The sequence below is a fragment of the Myotis nattereri genome (assembly GCF_964212035.1).
Source record: "Myotis nattereri genome assembly, chromosome: 1".
Classification (NCBI taxonomy): domain Eukaryota; kingdom Metazoa; phylum Chordata; class Mammalia; order Chiroptera; family Vespertilionidae; genus Myotis; species Myotis nattereri.
The window spans coordinates 146,919,531-146,942,484 of record NC_138075.1 but is presented as its reverse complement, the minus strand read 5'-3'; the positions used below and the strand labels follow the sequence as shown (position 1 = coordinate 146,942,484).

Sequence of the window (22,954 nt, the reverse complement as noted above, 5' to 3'; positions counted from 1 at the left end):
TGAAGTGTTATTGTTGATTTTTTAAAGCTATATAAAATATAAAGTCCATTCTTAGCTCGTGGGCTATACAGGAACAGGTGGGTAGCTGATCTGGCCCTTGGGCCATAGTTGCCACCTCAGTTTAAAGACAGGAAATCTTCTAAACAGAGAGCAGTTTCTTCAAGTTAAAAAAAAATTATGCCAAGTCTGAACTACGCCTATGTGAACTTATGTACAGAATTTTATGCTTCAGAAGATATACTTTTAAAGCTTCATTTTTTGGAATATAGGCCAATAATTGTTTCTTTAATCACACATTTTTAAAATGTAATTTTCCAATAGTAAAGGAACTTTTTTCTTTTACAAGACCATGTTCATCTCAAAGGAATACTGTTCGTACTTTTTATATTAATGCAAATCATTTACCATACTGACTCACACATAGTAAACTCTCAATAAATGTTAGCTTTCTTACCACATGGAAATTGAAATCAACTAGATTGGTTCTTTTCTTTTTTATCAAGAAGTTTTATTAGTCAACTGAAATTAAGTGCAAGAAATGCCTCAGTTAAAACGGAAATCATTTCTATAAACTTGCAACGGGTCTAAACAGGGAATTGTAAATAGGAATCTGTAGCGTATAATATGTAATCTGACCTGCAGCATTCATCCCCGACAATGCTGTAATTGGAATATAATTTTTGATGTGTTTTTTAAACATTTCCTGCTTCTGTCACATAATTTGTTTCCGGCATGTTGGAAACACTCTTCTCATGGCCTTTGGGTTAGTATGTGAAACTAATTCATCATATACCAAGTTTGAGATGTAAAATCAAAAAACGCTTCGTTTCTGCCATTGATGTAGTAAAAATTACGTCATGGACTGATTCACTTTAATAGGATTTTTTTCCCCTTTTGATCCAACTCGGTGCCTTTGGATGGGAAAGCAATCTAAGCCTTTCCAGCCTGGTCATCTGGAAATGCTGTGCAGCTATAAAACCACTGGGCAGGGCGTCCCCGTGGCCAGTGAGTGTGGTGCACTCCAGGTTTAAGAATTACCTGCCAGAAACTGGTTTCAGTCATGTGTGGGGTTACTGTGGGAAGGCTCTGTCTGCTCTTCGGAGTATGGATCCCACCAACAAAAGAGGAAATGGGCTTCTTATCTCCTTCCCTCCACCTGCAAGTAGGCATTTGTGCGGCGCACTGGATGGATTGGCGGCGCCACTCTTTTATTTGCAATTTTATCTGTGGGTGCAGAAGCTCTGCCTTCATGCTCTTTGCTCCCCCATCTCCACTCCCGTAAACACACCGCCTTCTTGGTGTATGGCTACATAACGTCTGTGATTTACATCCCTTGAGCCACTGCAGAAGCCACACTCTTATTTGGAACCACCAAGCACATTGTCTTCTTTACTTAAAACCACAGGTAAAGAAGGGGCTATCCCCGTGGGTGCTCCCACCCCCGGTCAACGCAGCGTCTTCTCTAACCGGGCACATTAGATTCCTATAGGGTAGGACACTCTTGCTCTGTCCACCTCCACCTCCAGCTCCTAATCCTATTCTTCAGGCCACTGAAGCCTGAATTTATGTCATTTCCCTGGGGCAGCCTTCCAGTCTCCTCTGAATTGGTTAGGTTACCTACTGTATGCTCCCACAGCCCTCCTTATGATCCCTTTCAGAACCTGTATCACAATTTACTTAATTCTTTGTTTAATTGGACATTCAGCTCACTGAAAAAAAAAAACACAATGAAAAAACTATATGATACCAAATTGTTCTATTTCTAGCACCAGCCCAAGTTCTTGGAAGAGAACAAATAGTTATTGAATGAATAATCTTTTAAAAAAATATTTTTGTTGTTGTTGCTTTCAGCTGTTTCTTATTTTCACTGAATGGGAGAACTTTTTCCTGTGCTGTGCATTTGTGTATCATGTCTTCTGTGTATTTACAGTGACACAGACTTTTCCAAACCTGAGAATCTCTTCCTATCCCAGATTTTATTTTTTATTTAAATGGAAAGAAAGTATCTTTGATGCTTTCAATCAGTGATATTTTTGTATACATGTGTAAGTGAATGCGGGAATTGCAACTACATTGTTCACTGTTGTCACCCAGCTCCTAGCATCCCTGCATCTAGAACATGGCTGGCACATAATTGGTGCTCAATAGATATTTATTAAATGAATGACAGAAATATGGCCACATTCACTTTATATACCCACATAGACTTTATTAACACATACATATAATTATATACTGAATTTTGTGTTTGAAAATAATCACAACTAAAAATAACTCTATGTGCTTGAATGAAAAATACTGAAGTCAAATTCATTTACCTCGAGTATCTCCTAGAAGTATTTTTCCCATTTATGACTTACCCCATGAAAACTTCTGTTTCCAACCAATTTATAAAGCTAAGAGTATACTTAATGCACAGATTTTTTTCCCCTACTTGAATCCTGTATTCGTTTTCACTGTTAGAGGAATGAGGATTATAAACACTGACTTTTCTTCCCACTACTTGCGGCATTATCCTTTAAAATGTTTAACTTATGAATGTCTTCCAGCAGTTACTTTGCCACTTAAAAGATATAAAAATTCCTTGAGATTTCACAGTTCTAATTTTTGAAGAGAATTAAAATATCACTCATAGTTGTCCAACAAATGAAACTGCTCCAATTCCCACAAATAAACCAGTCTTTTGGAGAACTCTTTTTTGTTTTTCCATTCACTTTCTGAGAACTAAATCTAGTCTTTTTTCTCATGAGCACATTATCTAGCCACTTTCTGTTAAAACACTGAAAAATGTATTTAACCTACAGTTAATACAAGCAACTTTATTTACAGTTTACTATAACCTTTATATCCTATCGTCAAAATAAAATAAACCAATACTTCTCTTATGACAATAGAATTTAGGAAGCCCAAAATTCACGTAGTCTCTAGTTGCTTCAATTTCCTCACCTATTAAATGAATATAGTAATATCTGCCCTGAATCATGGGAGTTTTGTGAGGTCGAAATGAGATGAAAGAGGGGTCTCAGCCACGTCAAAGCTGCTTTTATGAATACCAAGGTCTTGGGCAAAATCTTGCAAAATTGATTCATTTGTGTTGATAGCTTTCAGACTTGATTTCGTAGAAATACATATAAGTGTTATTAGCCACATTTATTTCACTTCCCATTCGAGCTCAACTGATTGTTAATGACTGGGAAGAAAAATCATTGTCATTCTATAATATTTGGAGTCTTCTTTTTATGTTTCATCATGGTTTAATTTTTTCCTTGGCTAATACTAATTACAGATGTCAAAGAAACTCACATATATCTCTCTATATAAAAGCCTAAGTGACCGTCACAACTGACCATCACAATCGAACAGGCTGTGTGGGGTGACCAGGCTGGCAGGGGGGTTAGTGAGGGACAATCAAACGACTGAGCAGCAGGCTACAAAGATGGTGGTGCCCACAGCCAATAAGGAGGGAATATGCTAATTGACTGTCATGCCCTCAGAGATGGCGGCACTCACAGCCAATAAGGAGGGAATATGCTAATTGACTGCCATGCCCTCAAAGATGGCAGCACCCATAGCCACAAGATGGCGGCGCCCAGTCCCCTCGGCCTTGCCACGCACCTGCCTCCAGAGTCCCCCAGTCCCCTCAGCCCCCAGCCACCCAGGGCCGGCCCAAGCCACAGGGAACCTCAGATGGTGGCTGCCCAGCTGCCCAGGGCCGCCTGAGGCTCAGGTAACCAGGACTGACCAAGGCTTGCACTTCCAGCAGTGGCAGCAGCAGAGGTGTGATGGGGCATCGGCTTCCCCTGATTGCCAGGTCACCTCCCACCCCTGAGGGCTCCCAGACTGTGAGAGGGGGCAGGCCAGGCTGAGGGACCCCCCCTCCAGTGCATGAATTTTCATGCACCGGGCCTCTAGTATATATATCAGTTTCTTCAATAAGCTAATTTATTATTTCCATCTCCTTCCTACGCTTTTTTCCCTTCCTAAATTTTTTTTTTTCATTTTGGTTCTTGACTTCTGATCTGCTTAAAATACTCTGTTTTGAGATTTGTTTATTCACCATATGTGTATCAAACATGTTGGTTGGTTGGCTGGTTGGTTGGTTGATTAGTTGGTGAAGGGTTATTTGTGGCAAAGCCACTTCAGCCAAGATCCAAAAAAAGAGAAGGTGCCAGCCACAGGAGGAGGTGAGAGGAGGTAAGAATAAGAGAGGGGACAAGTGCTCCATGTGAACATGCAGAGGCCTGAGCCTTATCTCTCTCTGTCTCTGAATGAGATTGATGAGCAGCTTCCTAACCCTAGAACAAGGAAATAGACCCCAGAGCTCCTTGAGCACTTGCACAGCTAGAACAGCGAGGAAATCCCAATATGTGCCTTTCTCCCTTGTGGCTATTTCCATTTTCATAACAGTTCCAAGAAACTAAGTTTTCTCCCTTTGTGTTCATGGGATGGAGGACTAGAAGGAGCTTGAAAATGCCGGCCCTTTGCTGGCCTCATTTCAGAAAAGGCCGCATTCTCAGCTATCCTCCACGGTCATTTCCACTCATCCCTATCTGCTTATTTGTAACATATTTGCTCTCGAAATGTAGACACCCTCTGTGAAATCCGGATGGAATACAGTGCCTTTTAGAAAACCAGATTTTATCTCAACATTTTCTCTCAGATCTTCCATGTGTCCCTGTCACCCACAAGCCATTCATCATCCTGTAACTTTCCGGTGACTGGGTTACAATGAAATAAGTGTAAAGCTGGAAAAAACGTGCCGGTCCTAACTGGGACAATGCTTCCAGGGGAGGCCAGCTGACCTGCTGCGTGGCTTTTTCCAGCACAGCGTCATTAACCCTTGACTTCATCCGTTGAACCCTGACTTTGTGAAGACTGGAAGGGTCAGGAAACTCCCACTAAATGATAGCCATTGACATTAATAAATTCCAGAAACAGAGAGAAAACCAAAATTCCAGATCCCCAAAATTATAATGTATTGCTTTAGAACACAATTTTAGCAGTAGATCAAGGGGAAGGCCCTTATTTATATATTTGTAATTTCCAAAAATATAATGGTCCTTATGTATTTTGCATTAAAAGTAAACCCATGTTTTTAGAAAGTACATTGTTTATCTTGGAAATTGTTGACATCTTAACAGCTGACAGATTGATACAAAATCTTCGGGAGCCTAGTTAAGCCCATTAGTCATGGGGTTCCCTTGAGTGCCCCTGTAGATAATGGCTCTCTGTGTACTTGTGTGTTTCCTGTTCCCATAATTTGTGGAATAATCTCTCATGGATTTTATTTTAGGGTGACCCTGGATCATCTGCTGCAGGAATTAAGGTAACGCTAACCTTGCAAGAGTGTGTTCCCCAGGAGTTACAGTTTTTATTTTTATAAGCCTCTGCTTTCTCTTCTCTTTTACCACCACTGATGGTTATAACTGTTCCTATTCTCCTGCAATGATCAGCCTCCAAATACAACAGGAAGTATCTGCTGGAAATCTGATAAAGGCTTAATAAGAGATCTGGCCTTCTCTTCCCTTTCTGATTGGTTTTTATGGAAGTGTGGATTTGGATGTGAGCTTTAGGTATATTCACAGAAAAAAAAAAAGCATTTCCTGTGTCTAGTGAGATGTAGAGTAACAGAATAAAATAAATGAAATATATGTGATGAAGGAGGCTGGGCTATCTCTGTGAGCGTGTCCAGAGGCATAAGGGTTTTGGAAAATTCTTGTAAGACTGTCCTTTTCATCTTTGGCTTTCTTTGGCCAGGGAGAACCTGGAGAATCTGGTCGTCCAGGGCAAAAGGTAATATCTTTATTTTAGTGTGATCTTTGCACTGTGTCACCATTTTATATCTACTATCCGCTGTGTAGTAGGAGAATGACTTGCAAAATGAGGTGGGTTTTGTGCTTTGCATGCTGAGCGTTGTTGATTGTTTTGCGTTTTAAAAGGGGCAATGCTGTCACAGAAGTGAAAACACAGTGTGTGTGTGTGTGTGTGTGTGTGTGTGTGTGTGTGTAAAAAAGGACGCCTAATGAACTAAAGTCTGCATGTGCTGAGCCTGACAAAGACCAGCTGGGTTGGAATGCAACAATTTACCTTGCATGTTTAAAGACACTGTGCATGTTTCTATCTTTCATGAGAAGAAATGAATATTTACTAAGTGGTTTCAATAGGGAAGGATAGACAGTTCTTTTAAAATTATATTTCTTTTCCTCTCGTTTCAAATACTACCCTACTGACAATTTTTCTGTGAATAATATCTATCTGTGCATTGACTGTTACATTATACAAAGAGGTTTGTTCATGAACTGAAATTTAATTACAGACACTAGCCAAACCACTTTAACCAATCTATAGATATAGACATAATTTTATTTTTATCATTTGTGCTTCACTTCAGGGATGCATGAGAGAACATGCAGTGAATGTGTTTAGATCCATATTCTCATTTGAGTCTGAGGCAGGAAACAACTCTTAGCAGTCTATTAACACCGCATCTGGCCATCAGTGTCCCATGCAGTCAGATTTGAGATAACAGACATATTATAGCTAACAAGTACATGTGAATTCCCCATTAGGTTAAATCTCTGAAGAGCATGATTCTGTCTTTACCTAGAAGTAGCTGATGTGGGGGGGGGGGGAAGGACATGAATAAAAACATAGAATTTATCTCATTTGTGTAAAGGGAAAGAGAGAATCAATTCCCTTGTAGTAGTTTGGAACCCTAAAATGTGATAAAATGATGTCCCCACATTCTTGAAGTCACTGAGAGGATCATTGCTTTGTTTTAAACTGGTGGGTTTAAAGTAATTTTTGAGTCTTTCACGTTCTTTAAATGTTTCTCTACTTTAAAAATAGATTTTCCTCTAGAAACTAAGAATCTAAGAGTAATGATTCATCCGGCCCAGTTTCAGGCAAAGTTGAGACTTTTCCAAAGAGCCCAGCAGAACTCTGAAAATTTTGCCCTTCAGTTCCTAAGATTTCCTCTTGATTCTTTACTTGAGAAATTTGAAATTAGTGATGCCATCCTAATAGAGATCCATGGTCGGCTTTGGTTTGAAAAACAACAACAAAAAACAACTCATCTTCTCCGATGATCTAATTTTAGGTCCCCTAGTAAAAATTACAGGCTAAATTTAAGCTGCTTTCCAATTCTGTGATATCTCTGAAAGAAATCTCTGCAACCATTAATATCTTTTTATCACTTTTTAATTTTTTATTTTAATTTTTCCCTTTTTATTGAATTTATTGAGAAGACACTGGTTAATGAAGTTATACAGGTTTCGGGTGCACAATTCCATAACACCTTATATGCACACTGTATGGTGTGTTCACCACCCCAAGTCAAGTCTCCTCCCATCACCATTATCCTCCCTATACCCTTCTCCACCTCCCTCAGCCCCCCTCCATCCCCCTGCAATTACCACACTATCGTTCATGTTCGTGAGTTTTTTCTCTTTTGCTCAATCCCTCCACACCTGCACCAAACCCCCTCCACCCAGCTAATGAAGATCAAAATTGATTTTCAGTTGCTTGATAAAACATTGCCTTGTCATAAATTTTTAGAAATATACTTCAGATGCATTTCTGGGAGTTTGTAGATTTGCATATGGAAACATTGAATTTCTTTTATATTTCATCAAGCACCTGTTTTAAATTATTATTGAGGGAAGTTTTCAGCCAGCCTGAATGAACATGTGCCCTGAAATGAGCAGCATCTTTTTCATTAATATTTAGGCCAGATTCTACCCTTTGACGCAATCTCACTTTCCCACAATATTTATGACTTCCTTTGTCTAATGTCTGGATTTAGCAATACTTACCCCAACATTAATTTAAAAGTAGAGTATTTCCATGCTTGCTTGCTTACTTAGATTAGAAAATGGCAAACAGAAGTGACTACAAAATCAATTCAAGAGATCTCTCATGGCCCTTTTCTCACCATTCTAAAACTGTGCTGTGAGTTCACTGGCACTTAAGCTCTTGCCTGCGGGACATTCCCAGAAAAATAGAGAATGAAAAGCCCCTTGATTTGTTTCCACTGTCTAGTATTTTATTTGTGATTGATAGATGAGTTAGAGTGTGTATATATGTTTATGAAGTGTGTATATATTGTGTTTCACCACATAATCCTTTCCTTCCCAACTTCTCCATGTAAATAAAGATACTTGATCCCCCATGGGAAGGGACTCTCACAGTTGAACTCTATCAGGAAGGACAGTGGACCATCACAGGAACATAGGGTAAAGGCAGTGTTCTTACTTTGACAGTAGACAGAGACCTCCTAAGGTGTAGGGAAAAGAGTGAAAGGGAAAGGAAAGCAGAAGTATAATGTATCTGTGTGACTTTTAGTCTACTTGGACAAGTATTCTTCAAATGGAATAACAAACCAATTCTTAATTATGACCTAGATCTCACCTTGGGTGGTGTATACCCAAGAACTCAACTCAGAGAAGCTTCTGAACCAAGGAGTAGGCAAGAATGGAGGAATTAACTAAATTACTCTCTCCTAATTTGAAGATAAGCCTTAATGGTATAAAGATAGAAATTTTATATAGGAAGAAATATCTTCCTAAAACTGTTAAGAGATGTTCTGCAATGCATAACATTAAATATTTTACAATCTTTTCTTAGGCCACTTTTTAAGTAAACATAAATTTGGAAATGTCAAATTTATGAAAATACAAGACTATGAAATATTAATTTCTGAAACATTTGTTCATTAATATATACATTTATAACCTCTACACTTACATGCATACATACACATATAGTGTAGGGAACAACTATATGCTCAAAGTCTCTAAGTATTCAATCTACATTAAAAAATATTCCATAATATCTTATAAGTCATTCTCATTGTTAGAAAACATGGGTGTGTGTCTATATGTGCATGTGTATATAAATATCTTTCTTCAAATTAGTCATATGATCCTTTTAATTTGGCCACAGGGAAGGGTGTGGTGAGAACTGCTGGGAAACAGTATTAAAACCTATACATTTTCACATATGTTTCAAATAGAATGTCCTGAGTTTTAGGAGACTTTTCTAAAACAATACAGAACTACAGATTTGTCACCAATAGATTTACTTTTTTGGTTGTATACTCTACTGCAATGTAGTATTTTCCAGGGCCTTTTTTTTTTTTTTTAAGTAAAAGAGAATTGCCTGGCCGGTGTGGGTCAGTAATTGAGAGTCGGCCTATGAACCAGAAGGTCATGGTTCGATTCCTGATCAGGGCACATGTCCGGGCTACAGGCTCAATCCCCAGCATGGGGCATGCAGGAGGCAGCCAATCAGTGATTCTCATCATTGATGTTTCTATCTCTCTCTCCCTCTCCCTTCCTCTCTGAAATCAGTATAATATATATATATATATATATATATATATATATATATATATTAATATATATTAAATAAAGTAAAAGAGAATCTTCAGTAAAATATGGATACCAACACTTTTTACTAAATCTTCCTAAATTAATTGATTGAAGGAAAAAGGAGGAAGAAAAAAGAAAATCAAATATATAAAGTAGTATCTGTATGAATTATAATTTATTTGGACAGGTATTATTTGAATGAAATAGCAAATGCTTAGTAATCATCCTTTCTTCTCTGGCTTAATCTCATCTAGTGTTCTCGTTCACAATGCAAACTTCTATTGGTAGTTTCATACATAATAGCTTTTCTTATTCATTCCTGAAGCACCTTTGACCTAAACCATCAGGAAAGTCATTGTCCTTCTGTGTCTAACCATACAGCTTAATCCACAGTAGATGACGTCATTTAGTGATAATACTAGAGCAAGTTATGACTCTTCATAATTTGAAAGTAATAATATTAAAAAATTAAATGTTTGATTGTTCTTAGTAGATTTTTTTTTGAAATGAAGGTTGTTAAAGCATTTAGATGAAAAGAAATACCTTCCTCTACCACTTTATTAGTTTGATACTCCTGTCTCAGTATAGTTATCTTCCCAATGACTGACCGTCGTGAAAATGTGTAACCCTTTTACTTTCCACAAATAGTCACCTCAATCCAGCACAAGATGGACTTTCATTTTCTCCAGCAATTCCATTATACTTCTTTAGTGGAATTCAGGAGATTTTCTAAGCATGTAACCTCTTGTCACTATACTTTGTACTTAAAATAATGTAGACCATTCTGTGAAAATGAGAAGGTTAATCATGACTCCAGTGTGCTCACCCCAAATCTGCCACTTAATCTGAGACCTGTACTCAGGAACAGCTGCATGGTACCATTAGCCCTAAATTGCTAGGCAGGGTTACCCAGACTCAACAATTGTCAGAAATATGGGCTGGAGTTAAGTATAATATTAACCATGCATTTATCTTCTCATCATTCAGGAATGGAAAAGAAATCTTACTATACTTATTAAAAGTGAGCACGACTTTTAATGTATATTGTGTTGATGTAACCATCCGTTCACACAGCCAACTCTTGATTATCTGAGGTAAGAGACTGGGCTCGGAGGCGTTATTCAGATGCACGCATAATCCTCGCTTCAGCAGAGCCTCGGCCTCCCCAGCAAACCGTTTACCAGGAGTTAATAAAACGTGGGAGCTCGTCCTCCTTTTACTCCTCTTTCTTGCCTTCTGGTAGAGATGCCAGTGAGCAGTGAACTGGCAGGAAAATCTGCAAAAGGGTCAACCAATTCTGAATCAAGAGTTGACTGAGCTGTACAATCTCACCAGGTTCTTGAAAGGAGATAGTGTATATGCAGAGGGCAAGCACCCGGAGAGGGACACTTGCCATGCTTTTCTCCGGAGATGGTGACTGAGTGACTATTGCTCTGTAACGTTGTGTGATTTTCCTGTGTAGGGTGAACCAGGGCTTCCTGGGCTTCCTGGACTCCCGGGGATAAAGGTAAATACTGACCGACAGCCTTGGCTTCATAGAACTGCCAGTGTGAGAGTCACAGAAATTGCCCGAAGATAGGAGGGGAATGAAAACTGAAAAGATAGTGTTGTTCTTTAAATACTCACCTCTCAGCCACTTAAATTTTTTAATTAAAAATTAAGCATAGGTATTTTTAAAGTTTTCCATCACTCTCTGGACTATATTTTCTGTTATGTAACCTAATATGCCCCTAACTTAAATAAATGTAAAAGCCACTTTGTTTGAAATAAGGAATTCTTTAAAGTCTAGAATGCCTACCTTCACATTTAGCTTTATTCTTAAGATCTTAACAGATATTTTACCAGAATTATAGTGTTCACATCCCCATAAATCTAACACTTGGGCAGCTGTTTTTATGATTCGCTCATTATAACAATCCCTCTAAAATGTTTTGTGCTTCCACTTCCTGTCAATAATTCTGACTGAAAAGTACAAATCATTTTATTAAACTACTTTGACTCATACTTTCCCATAAATTTTTTATGTATCTTTTGAAATAATTGCGTAAAACTTAGTTTAAAACATCATTTACATATTTTTAAACCATCTAAAAATGTTAAGAAATATTTTTTAATTGTTCAAAAGTTTTCAACATGGCAACGGAGAAGGCTTAAAAGTTCTGTTTAGTTGTAGATACTCCCTTAAAATCAGCTTCTTATTTTAAAGTTCTTTTTTAAATTCCAGAGCTGTTTGATAGGGAAACACAATGCAAGTAGATTTTTCCTTACATTTTTCTCACTTTATAGAGGTGGGTTTTTTTAAAAATATATTTTTATTGTTATCACCTTGTAGAGTTTTAAATTAATCTCCAGTATGTATTAGACCATTCTAAAATTAATGTTCCTAGTTTCACTGTGAGGGTTGTGTATACTGTTTTATGAAGGTTGTATCTGAAGTGTGTTAGATGAAATTATAAGATTTTAGAATAAATAAGTTAAATTATTGAGCTCCCAGACATCATCTGGTATCATACATAATATTTTATGGGTATATTTAGTGTAATTAACAGACATGAAAGCTATGTCTTCTAGGTTGGCACTCAGAAACTTTGGTTCTGCTTTTTGTTCAATGGTTTCAGATTAGTTTATTGAAGTTCAGATGTGTGTTTTTAATGTATTATTAATCCTTGGTTTCTTCCATGGAAAAAGTATACTCTATGACAATAGTTTACTAAAAAGCCAAATTGTCTCCTTATCATTTGATATTTAGCCAAAATAACTTAATCAATGAATATGTGATTTCATATTACAGAGTTAATTTATGGAAGTTCCTTAGTAGTTCTCTCACATTTAAAAAAGGAGCTTTTTTAAAATGATTGGAAGGTCATAGATTTTTTAAAACAAACTGAAGAAAGTCATAGTCGGCGTTAATTATAAAGAACCTTGTAGCACTATAAATAAGAGGAAGGCATTTAAAAGGAGCGTTTTGGAAGGACCTGGGCTGCGTCTCCTGCAGCGCTTGCCTGCAGGGTGAGGGGCTGCCAGCACCAGGTCCGGAGCAGGGACCTCCATGCAGCCTTGAAATACAGTTGTTTCTTCCCCTGAGCATGAGGCAATTCCTTGTTGAGAGAGAGCATATAGAGGGTGACGGTATTGAGTCTTTTTCCTTTAAAACAAACAATTTCAGTTACTACTGTTTATTATCATTACCTTTTAGTTATTTTATGTCCCAAAATACCCCAGGTCATTTTTCTAGTCATCTGTGGACTAATCTGAATGTTTCGAACTCTTTCAAATCGGGAAAAATATTGGTGATTTGCCACCCCCCGTAAATGCTTTTATTCCTAGAGTCATAGGCAACTGCCAGTCAAAGTCTGTCAAGATCATATAGTTGACAATTGTCTTTCCTTTTCCAACATTGACTAGTGATTCTAGTGACAAAAACCTTTTCTGTATAATTACCACGGACTGTTGGGTAACTATCTAAAAGTTTACTTAAATCACAGATTCTATTTTCGGATGAATAAGCCTGTCTTCTCACTCTGGTTCAGGATGTGACTGACATGCTTTCCTTATAATGTAGAAGGTTCTCGGTATAAATAAGTAATTTTGTAAAGGAGACAATTTAAGAACATATCATAGTCATTAGTACTCATTGAACAGTCATAAATGTAGAGTTATAAGTTTGTAACTTTATGATATAGCTCCATTAAATTGTGATGTTATTATTCCTTGAATATACCTGCTTTTATTAGGTAGCTAGCCACAGGAGAGTTCATGATTTCATAGTTTGAAAGATAACAATATTTAAAAGATGAAACCACTGTGTATGTATTTAGAAAGTGCAGTAGCAAGAACATTAGTCATAACCTCCCTAAACTTGTGTGTTTGTTTATGCTTTGGAAATACTTCCTGTTGCTATTCATCTCCTTCTTATCTGCTGGTGCTACGGAGAGCATGCAAATGCCATCCGTTATTTCCAAGACATTGAGGAAACCAGCCATGACATACCAGGGAAGCTTTGATTTGCCACCTGTTGCACTCGGGCAATGGTTGGAAATTTAATGAGCATCCAAATGCCTTCCACACAGCTCTCAGGAAATGAGCAAAGTGCCTAAATACAGACAGCAGACTCATCTGTCACCTCAGGGTCCCACTCATAGAAAGTGCTACTACCTTAGGCATACATAATAAAAGTCACTAAGAACAGGCATAGCTTAATTTCAAATTGCTCTTCAGCTTCCTGCACAAGTACTGGAAAGTCCTCTCACCATGTGGAAGACATTTGGAATTCCTATTTCATGCATTCATGGTTCATAGAGTGTCAAGATGTTCAACTGGGAAAATTAAATTATGCACAATGTACCATGCAGACATTGATCTTCTGGAATGAGATTTGAACTCCGAAAATTATTTTTTAAAACAAGCTTGCAAATATATTTTTCATGGGCAAAATTTATAACTAGCTTTTCTGATATCCCATAAAAACGTAAGATTCAAAGTTCCTATTTTTAAAGCCTTTTTCTCTCCACAGTTATTTTGAAAAAAAAGTAAATACATTACTTAGCCCTTTTATGATTATATGACCCTAGTAATTAAGGAGTACAGAGCAGGGGTCAAGACCCCTGACTGCAGAGCCAGATCACCACGGTGCAGATCTGGTCCTGCCCCTCACCAGTTCATGAATCTATATCATCACATTTCCTTATAAAATGAAAATAATCGCCCAGCTGGTGTGGCTCAGCAGTTGAGGGTAGACCCATGAACCAAGAGGTCACAGGTTGGATTCCCAGTCGGGCACCTGCTGAGGTTGCGGGCTCGATCTCCAGTAGAGGGCATGCAGGAGGCAGCAGATGGATGGCTCTCATCATTGATGTTTTTCTCTCTATCTATCCCTGACCCTTCCTCTCCCTCTAAAAATCAATAACCTAAGGAATATAAAGCCATTTATACTCTATAGGTTAATAGATGTAAATTCTGAAAATTCCTTTGCAGTGATGGGTGAATGTTACCTTTAAGAGCAGTGAGATAACCTACTTTTTCTTGAAACATGGCTTCATACTATTCCTCTCTTCCTATCACCCAAGTGTGTCCCAGGAACAAAGGATGAGGGGATACAGTGTTCTGGGTGTGAGACATGGTGCTGTCAAAGTTCTCCTTCCTGACACTGTTCACACAAAAGCAAAAGGAAACTTGACAAATGAATTTAGAAATTCTCTAGGCCTCAGTCATGGTGTTGCCAAGCCCAAGACATTTTTTAAATAAAACATCGCCCTAAGATTTTATGTCTCAATGAAGGTGACATTAAGAAATGAGAAACAGTGCATTTATTTACTTATTTGTTTGTTTATTTATTTATTTATTTACTTTGAGGATATTTTTCATTAATTTTTAGAGAGAGTGGAAGGGGGGAGAGACAGAGAGAGAGAAAATCAGTGTGAGAAAGACACATCCATTGGTTGCCTCCCACACCCGCCCTAACCATGGCCAGGGATCGAACCTGCAACTGAGCTATGTACCCTTGACCGAAATCAAACTCGGGAGCCTTCATTCTGAGGGCAGACGCTCTGTCCACTGAGCCAAACTGGGTAAGGCCCAAGACATTTTTTACATATTTTGATTTTTCAGTGCTTGCTTTTCTCCTTTCAATATGGATCACCAGTTTATCTCATATTCAGAAAAGAAATTGAAAAAATGTACATAGTACAGTGAAATTAATACAGTAGGGAGACATAAAACAGTAAAAATTACATCAAATCATTTAGATGGCAAATAAATTTATATAGTATTTTCTCTCATAACTTGATATTTTTGCTCTGGCTTCTCCATTAGTGAAAATTTGACATTTAGAACAAGAACTTGAGTATCGGGACGCTATGAGACAGTAACTAACACTTTGTACCTCATTATATGAAATCATCTTTGACACTAAATCATATAAAGACTAACTTTTACAGGTGATGGGAACATTTATTTTGGCATTCTTAGGATTAAATAATCTAATAGAAACCTAAGTTTTAAATCCACTGGAGAGGAGGTTTCTTCCTCAGACACATCAAATCACATTTTAAAAATAGCAGAGGAAACTTTTTGGAAGTAACATAGGATATGAAATGAATTCCTAAAAGAAAAAAAAAAAGGAAGAAATACCGGTTAAAAGGATAACATTGTTATTGTTACTTATAATTATTTCCTGCTTGCACCAAGTGTGTCTGAGCAGTTGAATAATTTAAGAGTCCAATTAGGAAACTCATACAACCAGAAATCAGAGATTTTTAGCAGCCAGAATAAAACTTCCAATAAATTCACCAAATGTGCTTTCATGATGTAATTCTGTTAAGAAAAAAAAATCAGAAAGATATGTTTTCTGGGGTTTAAATAAACCTGCTATAGTAGTTCATTTTCATCGTAACCACCAAGATGTTTTAATTTATACTCAAATTTGATCCTAAAGGGAAATAAATGTTTTTGGGATAAGCTCTACTTTCTCATTTTTTCCCCCTCAATAATTTTACAAATCAATCATTACCAAAACTGGCTGCCTGGAGGTTCTTATTACAACAAATGTTCTTGCTGTAATCCTCAAAAGCAGGTATCATGCTGACTTGAATTCTAATTAGCCTTTAAGCAAGAAGAATATTGTATGGCTAATGCATTCAGTGTCAAGACACATTAATCAAAATTATTGGTGATGCTTTTAGCACCCACGCAAATCACATATTTTTGAGCCCTGTTGTACTGTTTTTGGGGGCAATGAAGATTGAATCTGCTTGAGGGTAATAAATATCATAGAAAACATGGCTTGGTTTAAGCAGGTATTAGAGGAGTCTTTTTAGACAGGTTAAAAAATGATATCTTTTGCTCCTTTAATTGATAATGACTTATAAAAATAAAACAAATGGTAATAAATGAAAAACCAGAGATTTTTCTGTGGGCAAGAGCTAATCAGTTAGGACTTTCTGTCCACCCTTCTATATAACAGATGTTGAGTTCTGGAAGTTTATAGGGAAACACCTGGTGAGCCATTTCTGTATGAATGAAGCTGTCTGTCTCTTCCTTTTTTACCTTGAGTAATAATCCCATTCCCATATTTGCTGACTCTTCTCATCTATATGAAGGACATCCTTTATGTAAATTTGACAAACTGGTGTTAAGTGAATTGTCCCAATAGTCATTTAAGAGTTAAAGTAAGGTTATCTGAAATACTTGCTTGCTATGTATCACATCTGGGTTTGGAGAAAAATTGGTACAGATTTTCAATGGTCTTTGTTAGAGTTCAGAAAGGTCAAGTTCTTAAGGCATTTCCTAGACTTCACTGGCCTTTTTGTACTATAGAAGGCCAGGTTTTGTTGCCTTCTTGGTTTGTAAAGATGGTAGTTGTTTGCATTATTTTAAGGTTTTAAATTTTGTCTTGGAGTTATTTATTTACTGGCCAGAATACACAGAATTTAAGCTATCTCAATGGGCTGTTTAAATTTTTTAAAAAATAGCAAATGAGTTGAGCAAAAGTGACTTCAGTCAAAATCTTATTTTTGTGGTATCTTTGCTTTACCTTATAGAGTGAATAGATCCCACCTTCCTATAGCTAAATCTCCTGGTAGCTCACTTCATTTCTCTGTACATATTCCCAATTTATGAAAGAAAGTAGAGAGAGAGTGTGCATGCTCTCTAATACTGACACTCTCATCAATAAAGGAACTACTGTTTGGTGAAAAAAATAGGATAAGTTTTCAAACATAGTGCATATTAGTTACTGTGACATATTCATTGAGCTTCACATTACAAGATCAAAGTTGTGGTTGCCGAAACAGTTAGCTGTAGTTGGAAAGATCAATGTGAAACTATCAGGCCCTTCAAAATTGGTCCTGTGAAGATCCACCTTTCACCCCAGCTATAGCTGAAACCCATAGACTTGGTTCTGCATCTTTGTGTGCCCTGGCTGTTTACATGGGCAGCATGTGTGAGATTTTTCAGCTGCTGCCACTTCCAGCAGTTTACTCCCAGGCCTCTATTGGGCTTCATCATGAATTCATAACATTTCTGCTGCCAACCTGGGTCTCAGTGTAGTTGCCAAAACCACCTCTCTCCCACCAGCTCAACACAAGGAAATGTGTTCAGTCTTGGGATTGAAACCTGGGTTATTTAATTCATTGGTGGTGAGCTGATTAATTAACGTTAAGAATAAATAAAGCACAAAACTCATGAAACAACCCAGGAAGAAATCAGATGCAATATCCAGGACAAGGCCAGAAAATTAAACCAAAGATTCCTTCCTTTTGGAATTCGATGCTGTATTAGTGCCATATTATAATACCACTAACAGAGCTGAGATTTCTATTTCTCTGGCAACCATTTAATCACTGGTTAGCATGTGGCTTGGGTAGCAAAATATGATGCCAACTATTAATTGTGTTTTAGTGATTAACATTTTGGATTGTATTAGGATTCTGATAGTGTTGCATATATTTTATCTCCAGGCTGTGGTTAAGTCATAACTCTGTATTTATTTTAAGATTTAAATATATTATTTATTTTTTTGTTTATCCCAAGGATAGATCTAGTTGGAACCAGTGAAAACAAACCAAAAAAACAACAACAGATTAAACCTGGATTTAATTGTTATGGCCATGATAGAGGAATATAACATTTTGAGATGCTTGTTCCTCTCCATTCTTCCTCACCCCTCTTGTCTTCCTCCATCTTCCTCCTGCCCCCTCCCTCCATGCCTTCCTTATTCCTCTTCTCCTCTTCCTCTCTTCCTTCTTTTTTACTTTTCTCTTTCCCTGATTAGGTTCACTGCAAGCAATTACATTTTAAGACCTTTCAGTTGGCTGCCTTCACTTTTTAATTCCCTTCCTCACACAGTCAGTGGCACCAATATGAACAGAATCCCAATTGACATTGTTCTCAAGAATAACAAAAGTAAAAACCTAAAATGCTACCTCACTTGAGATGGTGAGTGAATAAAGAGGCAGGAAAATTTTGAATAGCTGAAAGGAGAGAAAAAAAATGTATATGACACTTGAGAGAAAAACAGATTAAAGTGCTCAGAGGTAATTAGTACTCTTCTTAAGTTATTCCTCTGCTTTTCATTGGTTTGAAGCCTTTGGCTTTCCTCCATTTTCTTTAGACATTTTTTGTTGTCATAAGAAAAGCACTAACACATCATAAACTGAAAAGATTAATGTTTAAGAAAATGTCATATTTTATTGTTTTCACTTTAATTGTAAAGCTATTTTACTTTCTGTTTACCTGCTTACGTCTATGTTTTCCTGATTATGGGAGCCAGCATCTGCCCTTTTCAAAGGACCTCAGCCTCATGTTTCCCATGTTATTCCTAAAATGACTCATTGAAATTATAATTGGGATTTTCTAATTCAGGTAATTGACTTGTAAAAAAAATAAAAAGAAAAATGCCCTCTAGATTTAGTTGTTTCTTCATTAAAGTTAATCTAAGAGCTTAATTTCATTATAGTGCCAATTTCCTCTATTGCACCTCACTCCCACCTGTCTACTTAGACAAATACGTGTGAATAATTTCCAACTTAGCAGTCTCCTATTTCCCACTGACTAAATGAGATTAGATATGCAAACACAAGTCTGAGAATCACTTTATAGTCCAATATAATAGTTACTTCCCCTGTTTATTGCCCTGAAAACTTAAGTAACATCATTTTTGTACAGTCTGCTTTACTCCAAAGGTGATTTCTCCAAACTGTTTTGTGTTTGAATCACATTTCAGCTGCTTTCCCTGCCTTCCCCTGATCCAGATTCCTTCTTCTATGCTGGTTAACTGGCATTGTGACTACAGTAGAATAGTCATTTGCTTTTCTATCACATTAAAGTATTCATAGACCTGTAGGTTGGCATAGCCTCTCTGTTAGGCTTTTTTAGGAGATTCTAGAACCTTTAATCTCTACATCAGTCAAAGAGGCAAGACTTTTTTTTTAAGGATTACATTTATTTAGGGAAATTCAATAGGTATTACCATTTTCTTCTTTCTCTTTGAAAGAAGATGAAAACAAGATGAAAACTCATTCATAGTAAATCTGTCACTTCTCTACCTTACCCACTTTGGGTTTTGCAATCCTAAGTGCTCTAAAAGATAGATATTCTGTCATAAAATGATATATTCACACGAGAAAATTTAGGGTTACTTCTTGAAAGAAGTTGAAGAGGTATTGAGTACAGCCCCATCCAGGTTATAGAGAAACAAGCGTTCACCTTGTCTATCACCAATTAGTTGGGAAGCTATAATACTTATATTACTATTACTACTAATAATAATGATAGCCAAAATTTTTGAGCCAGTAATAAGGGCAACAATAATAAACATTTATTGTTCACTTGCCTCATTATAGAGACAGTGCTAAGGGCTTTGCTTACATTATCTTTATAATAAGTCTTGACTAAGCCACCATTAATGATGCCAGAATCTTCCATTATATGGCAGGTCAAGATTCCAGCTTATAAAATCAGGCTTTAATTCAGTTCTTTGACTTTGTACCAATAGTCCTCAAACATTTTGGTCTCTAAATCCCTTTACACACTTACAAATCAGGATTAAAAGAGTTTTTGTTTATGTAGGTCCTATCTATTGGTATTTCTGTACTAGAAATTAAAACACAGAAATTTAAAAAACTGATTATGTGCTAATTAAAACTGGTCATGTGTTTTATGAAAGATAACTGAATCTTCAAAAAAGAGGAAGAGAATTTTTTATTTTTTGCAAATCTTTTTAATATCTGGCTTAATAGAAAATAGCTAGATTCTCATATCTGCTTCTGCATTCTATCTGTTGCAATTTGTTGTTTTGGTTGAAGTATATACAGGAGAACCAGCCACATGCAGATAGGTAAATGGATCAGGGAAGATTATTTTAATAAAGACTTTTCATAAAATTAAGAGTATTCTTCTTTGATACTAATCCAAATTCTGCAAGTGGTAGTTTCTTAAAGTTTAGGTGACATGTGGAATCTGAAGTGTATCAATGTACACTAATAAGGGTAAGTGCTGTAAGTTTTGAAAGGTAAAAAATAGTGCAACCAGCTGAATCATGAGTAGACATATTTATGCCTTAATTACTTCAATAATGTCCTTCAAACCTGAGACAAAGAAGACACCAATGATTATTTCCTCCCCATAGAGAGGATGGAGCTGTCTCTGAAGTCACTAAGAGCTCTGGAATTAAATAAATATGTCTGTGGTCGTAAAGTTAAATATGCTATCTTCCCCTTGAATACATTGAAATAAATAAGTACATGGGTATGGTGGATGCTTTCTTAAATTTTTCCTCTGACCATTCTGTTTAAAGGAACTTTTTATATATTTACTTGGGATAAAATATGTTCTATTTTCTAAAAATGAAGAAAGGGCCACTTTGGTCACTGAGATCACAAAGCCTTATTTGTTTATTTGTGAACTATGAAACTGCATGCTACTTCTTTTTATAAACTAAGCACTAACATGAATAAGAAATACATTTTTGCAGCATTTGCTTTTTTTCTTCTCTTTTATTAGTATGCTTTAATGGTGCTTCTATTGCTTTGCTAAACAGTAAGATCATTTTATTTCTACTTGAAGATATTGCAAGAGTCTTGTCTACATGTAAACTTTCAACCTATTAACTTGCATATGTTTCCATGCCAGTAAGTCATTCCTAATGATTCACATTGACTTTAATACCACTTTATTTCTTGAGGGTGGAGAGGGAATATTTATATATTTATATATATAATTTTATTGGGAGAAATATTTTACTTGTAAATAAATGTATTCCATATGATTTTTTTGTTTAAAGTAACAAGTTAAACTCTTTTACAAGAAGTAGAATAGTCATCATGATTTCTCTGAATATAGTTGATTTTCATTTTAGACTATTAAGAGATCCACCCAAAATTTTTTGTTTAGATTCTTCTTTCCAATGTGTGTAAGGATATGGGGACAGGTAGAATAGAGTTATAGACATTTCACAAAAAATAAACTTACAATAAAGCATTGGTTCCCCTCCACCTTGTTTTGTTCTTAAACTAGTACCAGGCACATCAGAGCCAGAGATAAATCCATTTGAGTTATATGCCAGTCTAATACATTGGTGGTGGTGATAGCAGTTTTTTGTTCGCCCAAGACCCAAGATTTTATATAGTGTATTTTAACAATGCAACTCCAAGTATCAAAAAAAAATGTTGAAATATCCCAACCTCAGGAAAAAAACAAATGTATCAACATGAGGAACTGTTCCAGAAATAATTCATTGAGGGGGAGGGGAGAGAATTTATGGGAACAGCCATTACATTTTTTACTTTAAAACTTTATTTTATCGATTTTAGGAAGTTAGATTACCTTACATTTGAGCTCACATTTTTAAAAAGAAAATAAAACTTTATGGCTAGTCAAGAAAATATGAACACTGACACCAAATACATAGTGTCTTTTCCAACACTGATTATCCAACTCTGATTCTCTGACACCAACTGTGTCTTACAACTCAATCCTATTGTGACACTAACTACTCAGAGTTATCATCAGACTCTTCAGGTTGAAGGGCTCAGTCCCACAAGACTGCCCTCACTTCAGACGTGGATCACCGGAACGGGGGCCCCTGGTTACATGACTTCTGTCTGACTTAACTACAGATTATTCAAGGGTACTCACAACCTACTCTGACTCTAGTTTGATAATTTGCTAGAACAACTCAGAGAATTCAATAAAATGCCATTCTTAGTATTACAGTTTACTATAAATGATAAAAATGAACAGCCAAACAAAGAGGTACATGGGGTAAGGTCAGAAGGGTCTGGAGCACAGGAGCCTCTCTTCCCATGGAGTTGGGGTGCATCATCCGGCCAGCACATGGATGTGGTCACTAGCTTAGAAGTTCTCCAGTCCCCTTTGTTAGGGGTTTTTATGGAGGTTCCATTGTAGGCACAATGGCTTAAATTACTGGCCATTGGTGATTGAACTCAGTCTCCAGCCTTTCTCCCCTCTTTGGAGATGGTGAAAGGAGGCAACGGGCTGAAAGTTTCCTCCTATCACAGCTCCATCCTGGAGCTATCTAGGAGCATACCTTAGCATAAACTCAGGTATGTTTGAAAGGGGATTGTCAAGAATAACAAAAGATGCTCCTATTACTCTTATCACTCAGGAAATTCAAAGGAGCTCTGTGCAAGGGACCAGGAACAAGACCAAATATATGTTTTAGTATACCACAACTGGGTTTCCTCTAAGTGGAGAAGAGGTTACAGAGGTAGGGCAAGGAGAGAGATTTTCTCTGTCATGCTGAACATTCCTGAATCTCTTCCCTAGCCACATCTAACATTCAGGTATCTATTGCTGCATATCATTATTACCCCCCCAAACTGGCTTTAAACAACAAACAATTATCTCACCATTTTGGAGAAACAGGAATCTGTGCATAGCTCAGCGGGGTGCCTCTGGATCAGTGTCTCCCATGATGAGGGGTCAGTCAAGCTGTTAGCAGGGCTCCCGGTCTCACCTGAGTGGAGCGTCCCCTCCCAAGCTCACACATGAGGTTGTCGGCTGACCTCTGACCTCACCACTCGGACCTCTCCCAAGCGCTCTTCACGGTATGGCAGCTTGCTTTC

The 22,954-nt window shown here is 37.0% G+C and overlaps 1 protein-coding gene across 1 annotated transcript in view; it reads left to right on the top strand.

The window, feature by feature from the left end:
* The window catches only part of COL25A1 (collagen type XXV alpha 1 chain), a gene marked incomplete at its 5' end in the record, with an annotated part of 476,430 nt that overhangs the window by 411,527 nt on the left and 41,949 nt on the right, over positions 1-22,954 (top strand). The window contains 3 exons of the mRNA XM_081107901.1: positions 5,294-5,326; positions 5,758-5,793; positions 10,834-10,878. Coding sequence (XP_080964027.1) covers positions 5,294-5,326; positions 5,758-5,793; positions 10,834-10,878 — 114 coding nt within the window. The remainder of the gene's footprint in view (positions 1-5,293; positions 5,327-5,757; positions 5,794-10,833; positions 10,879-22,954) is intronic.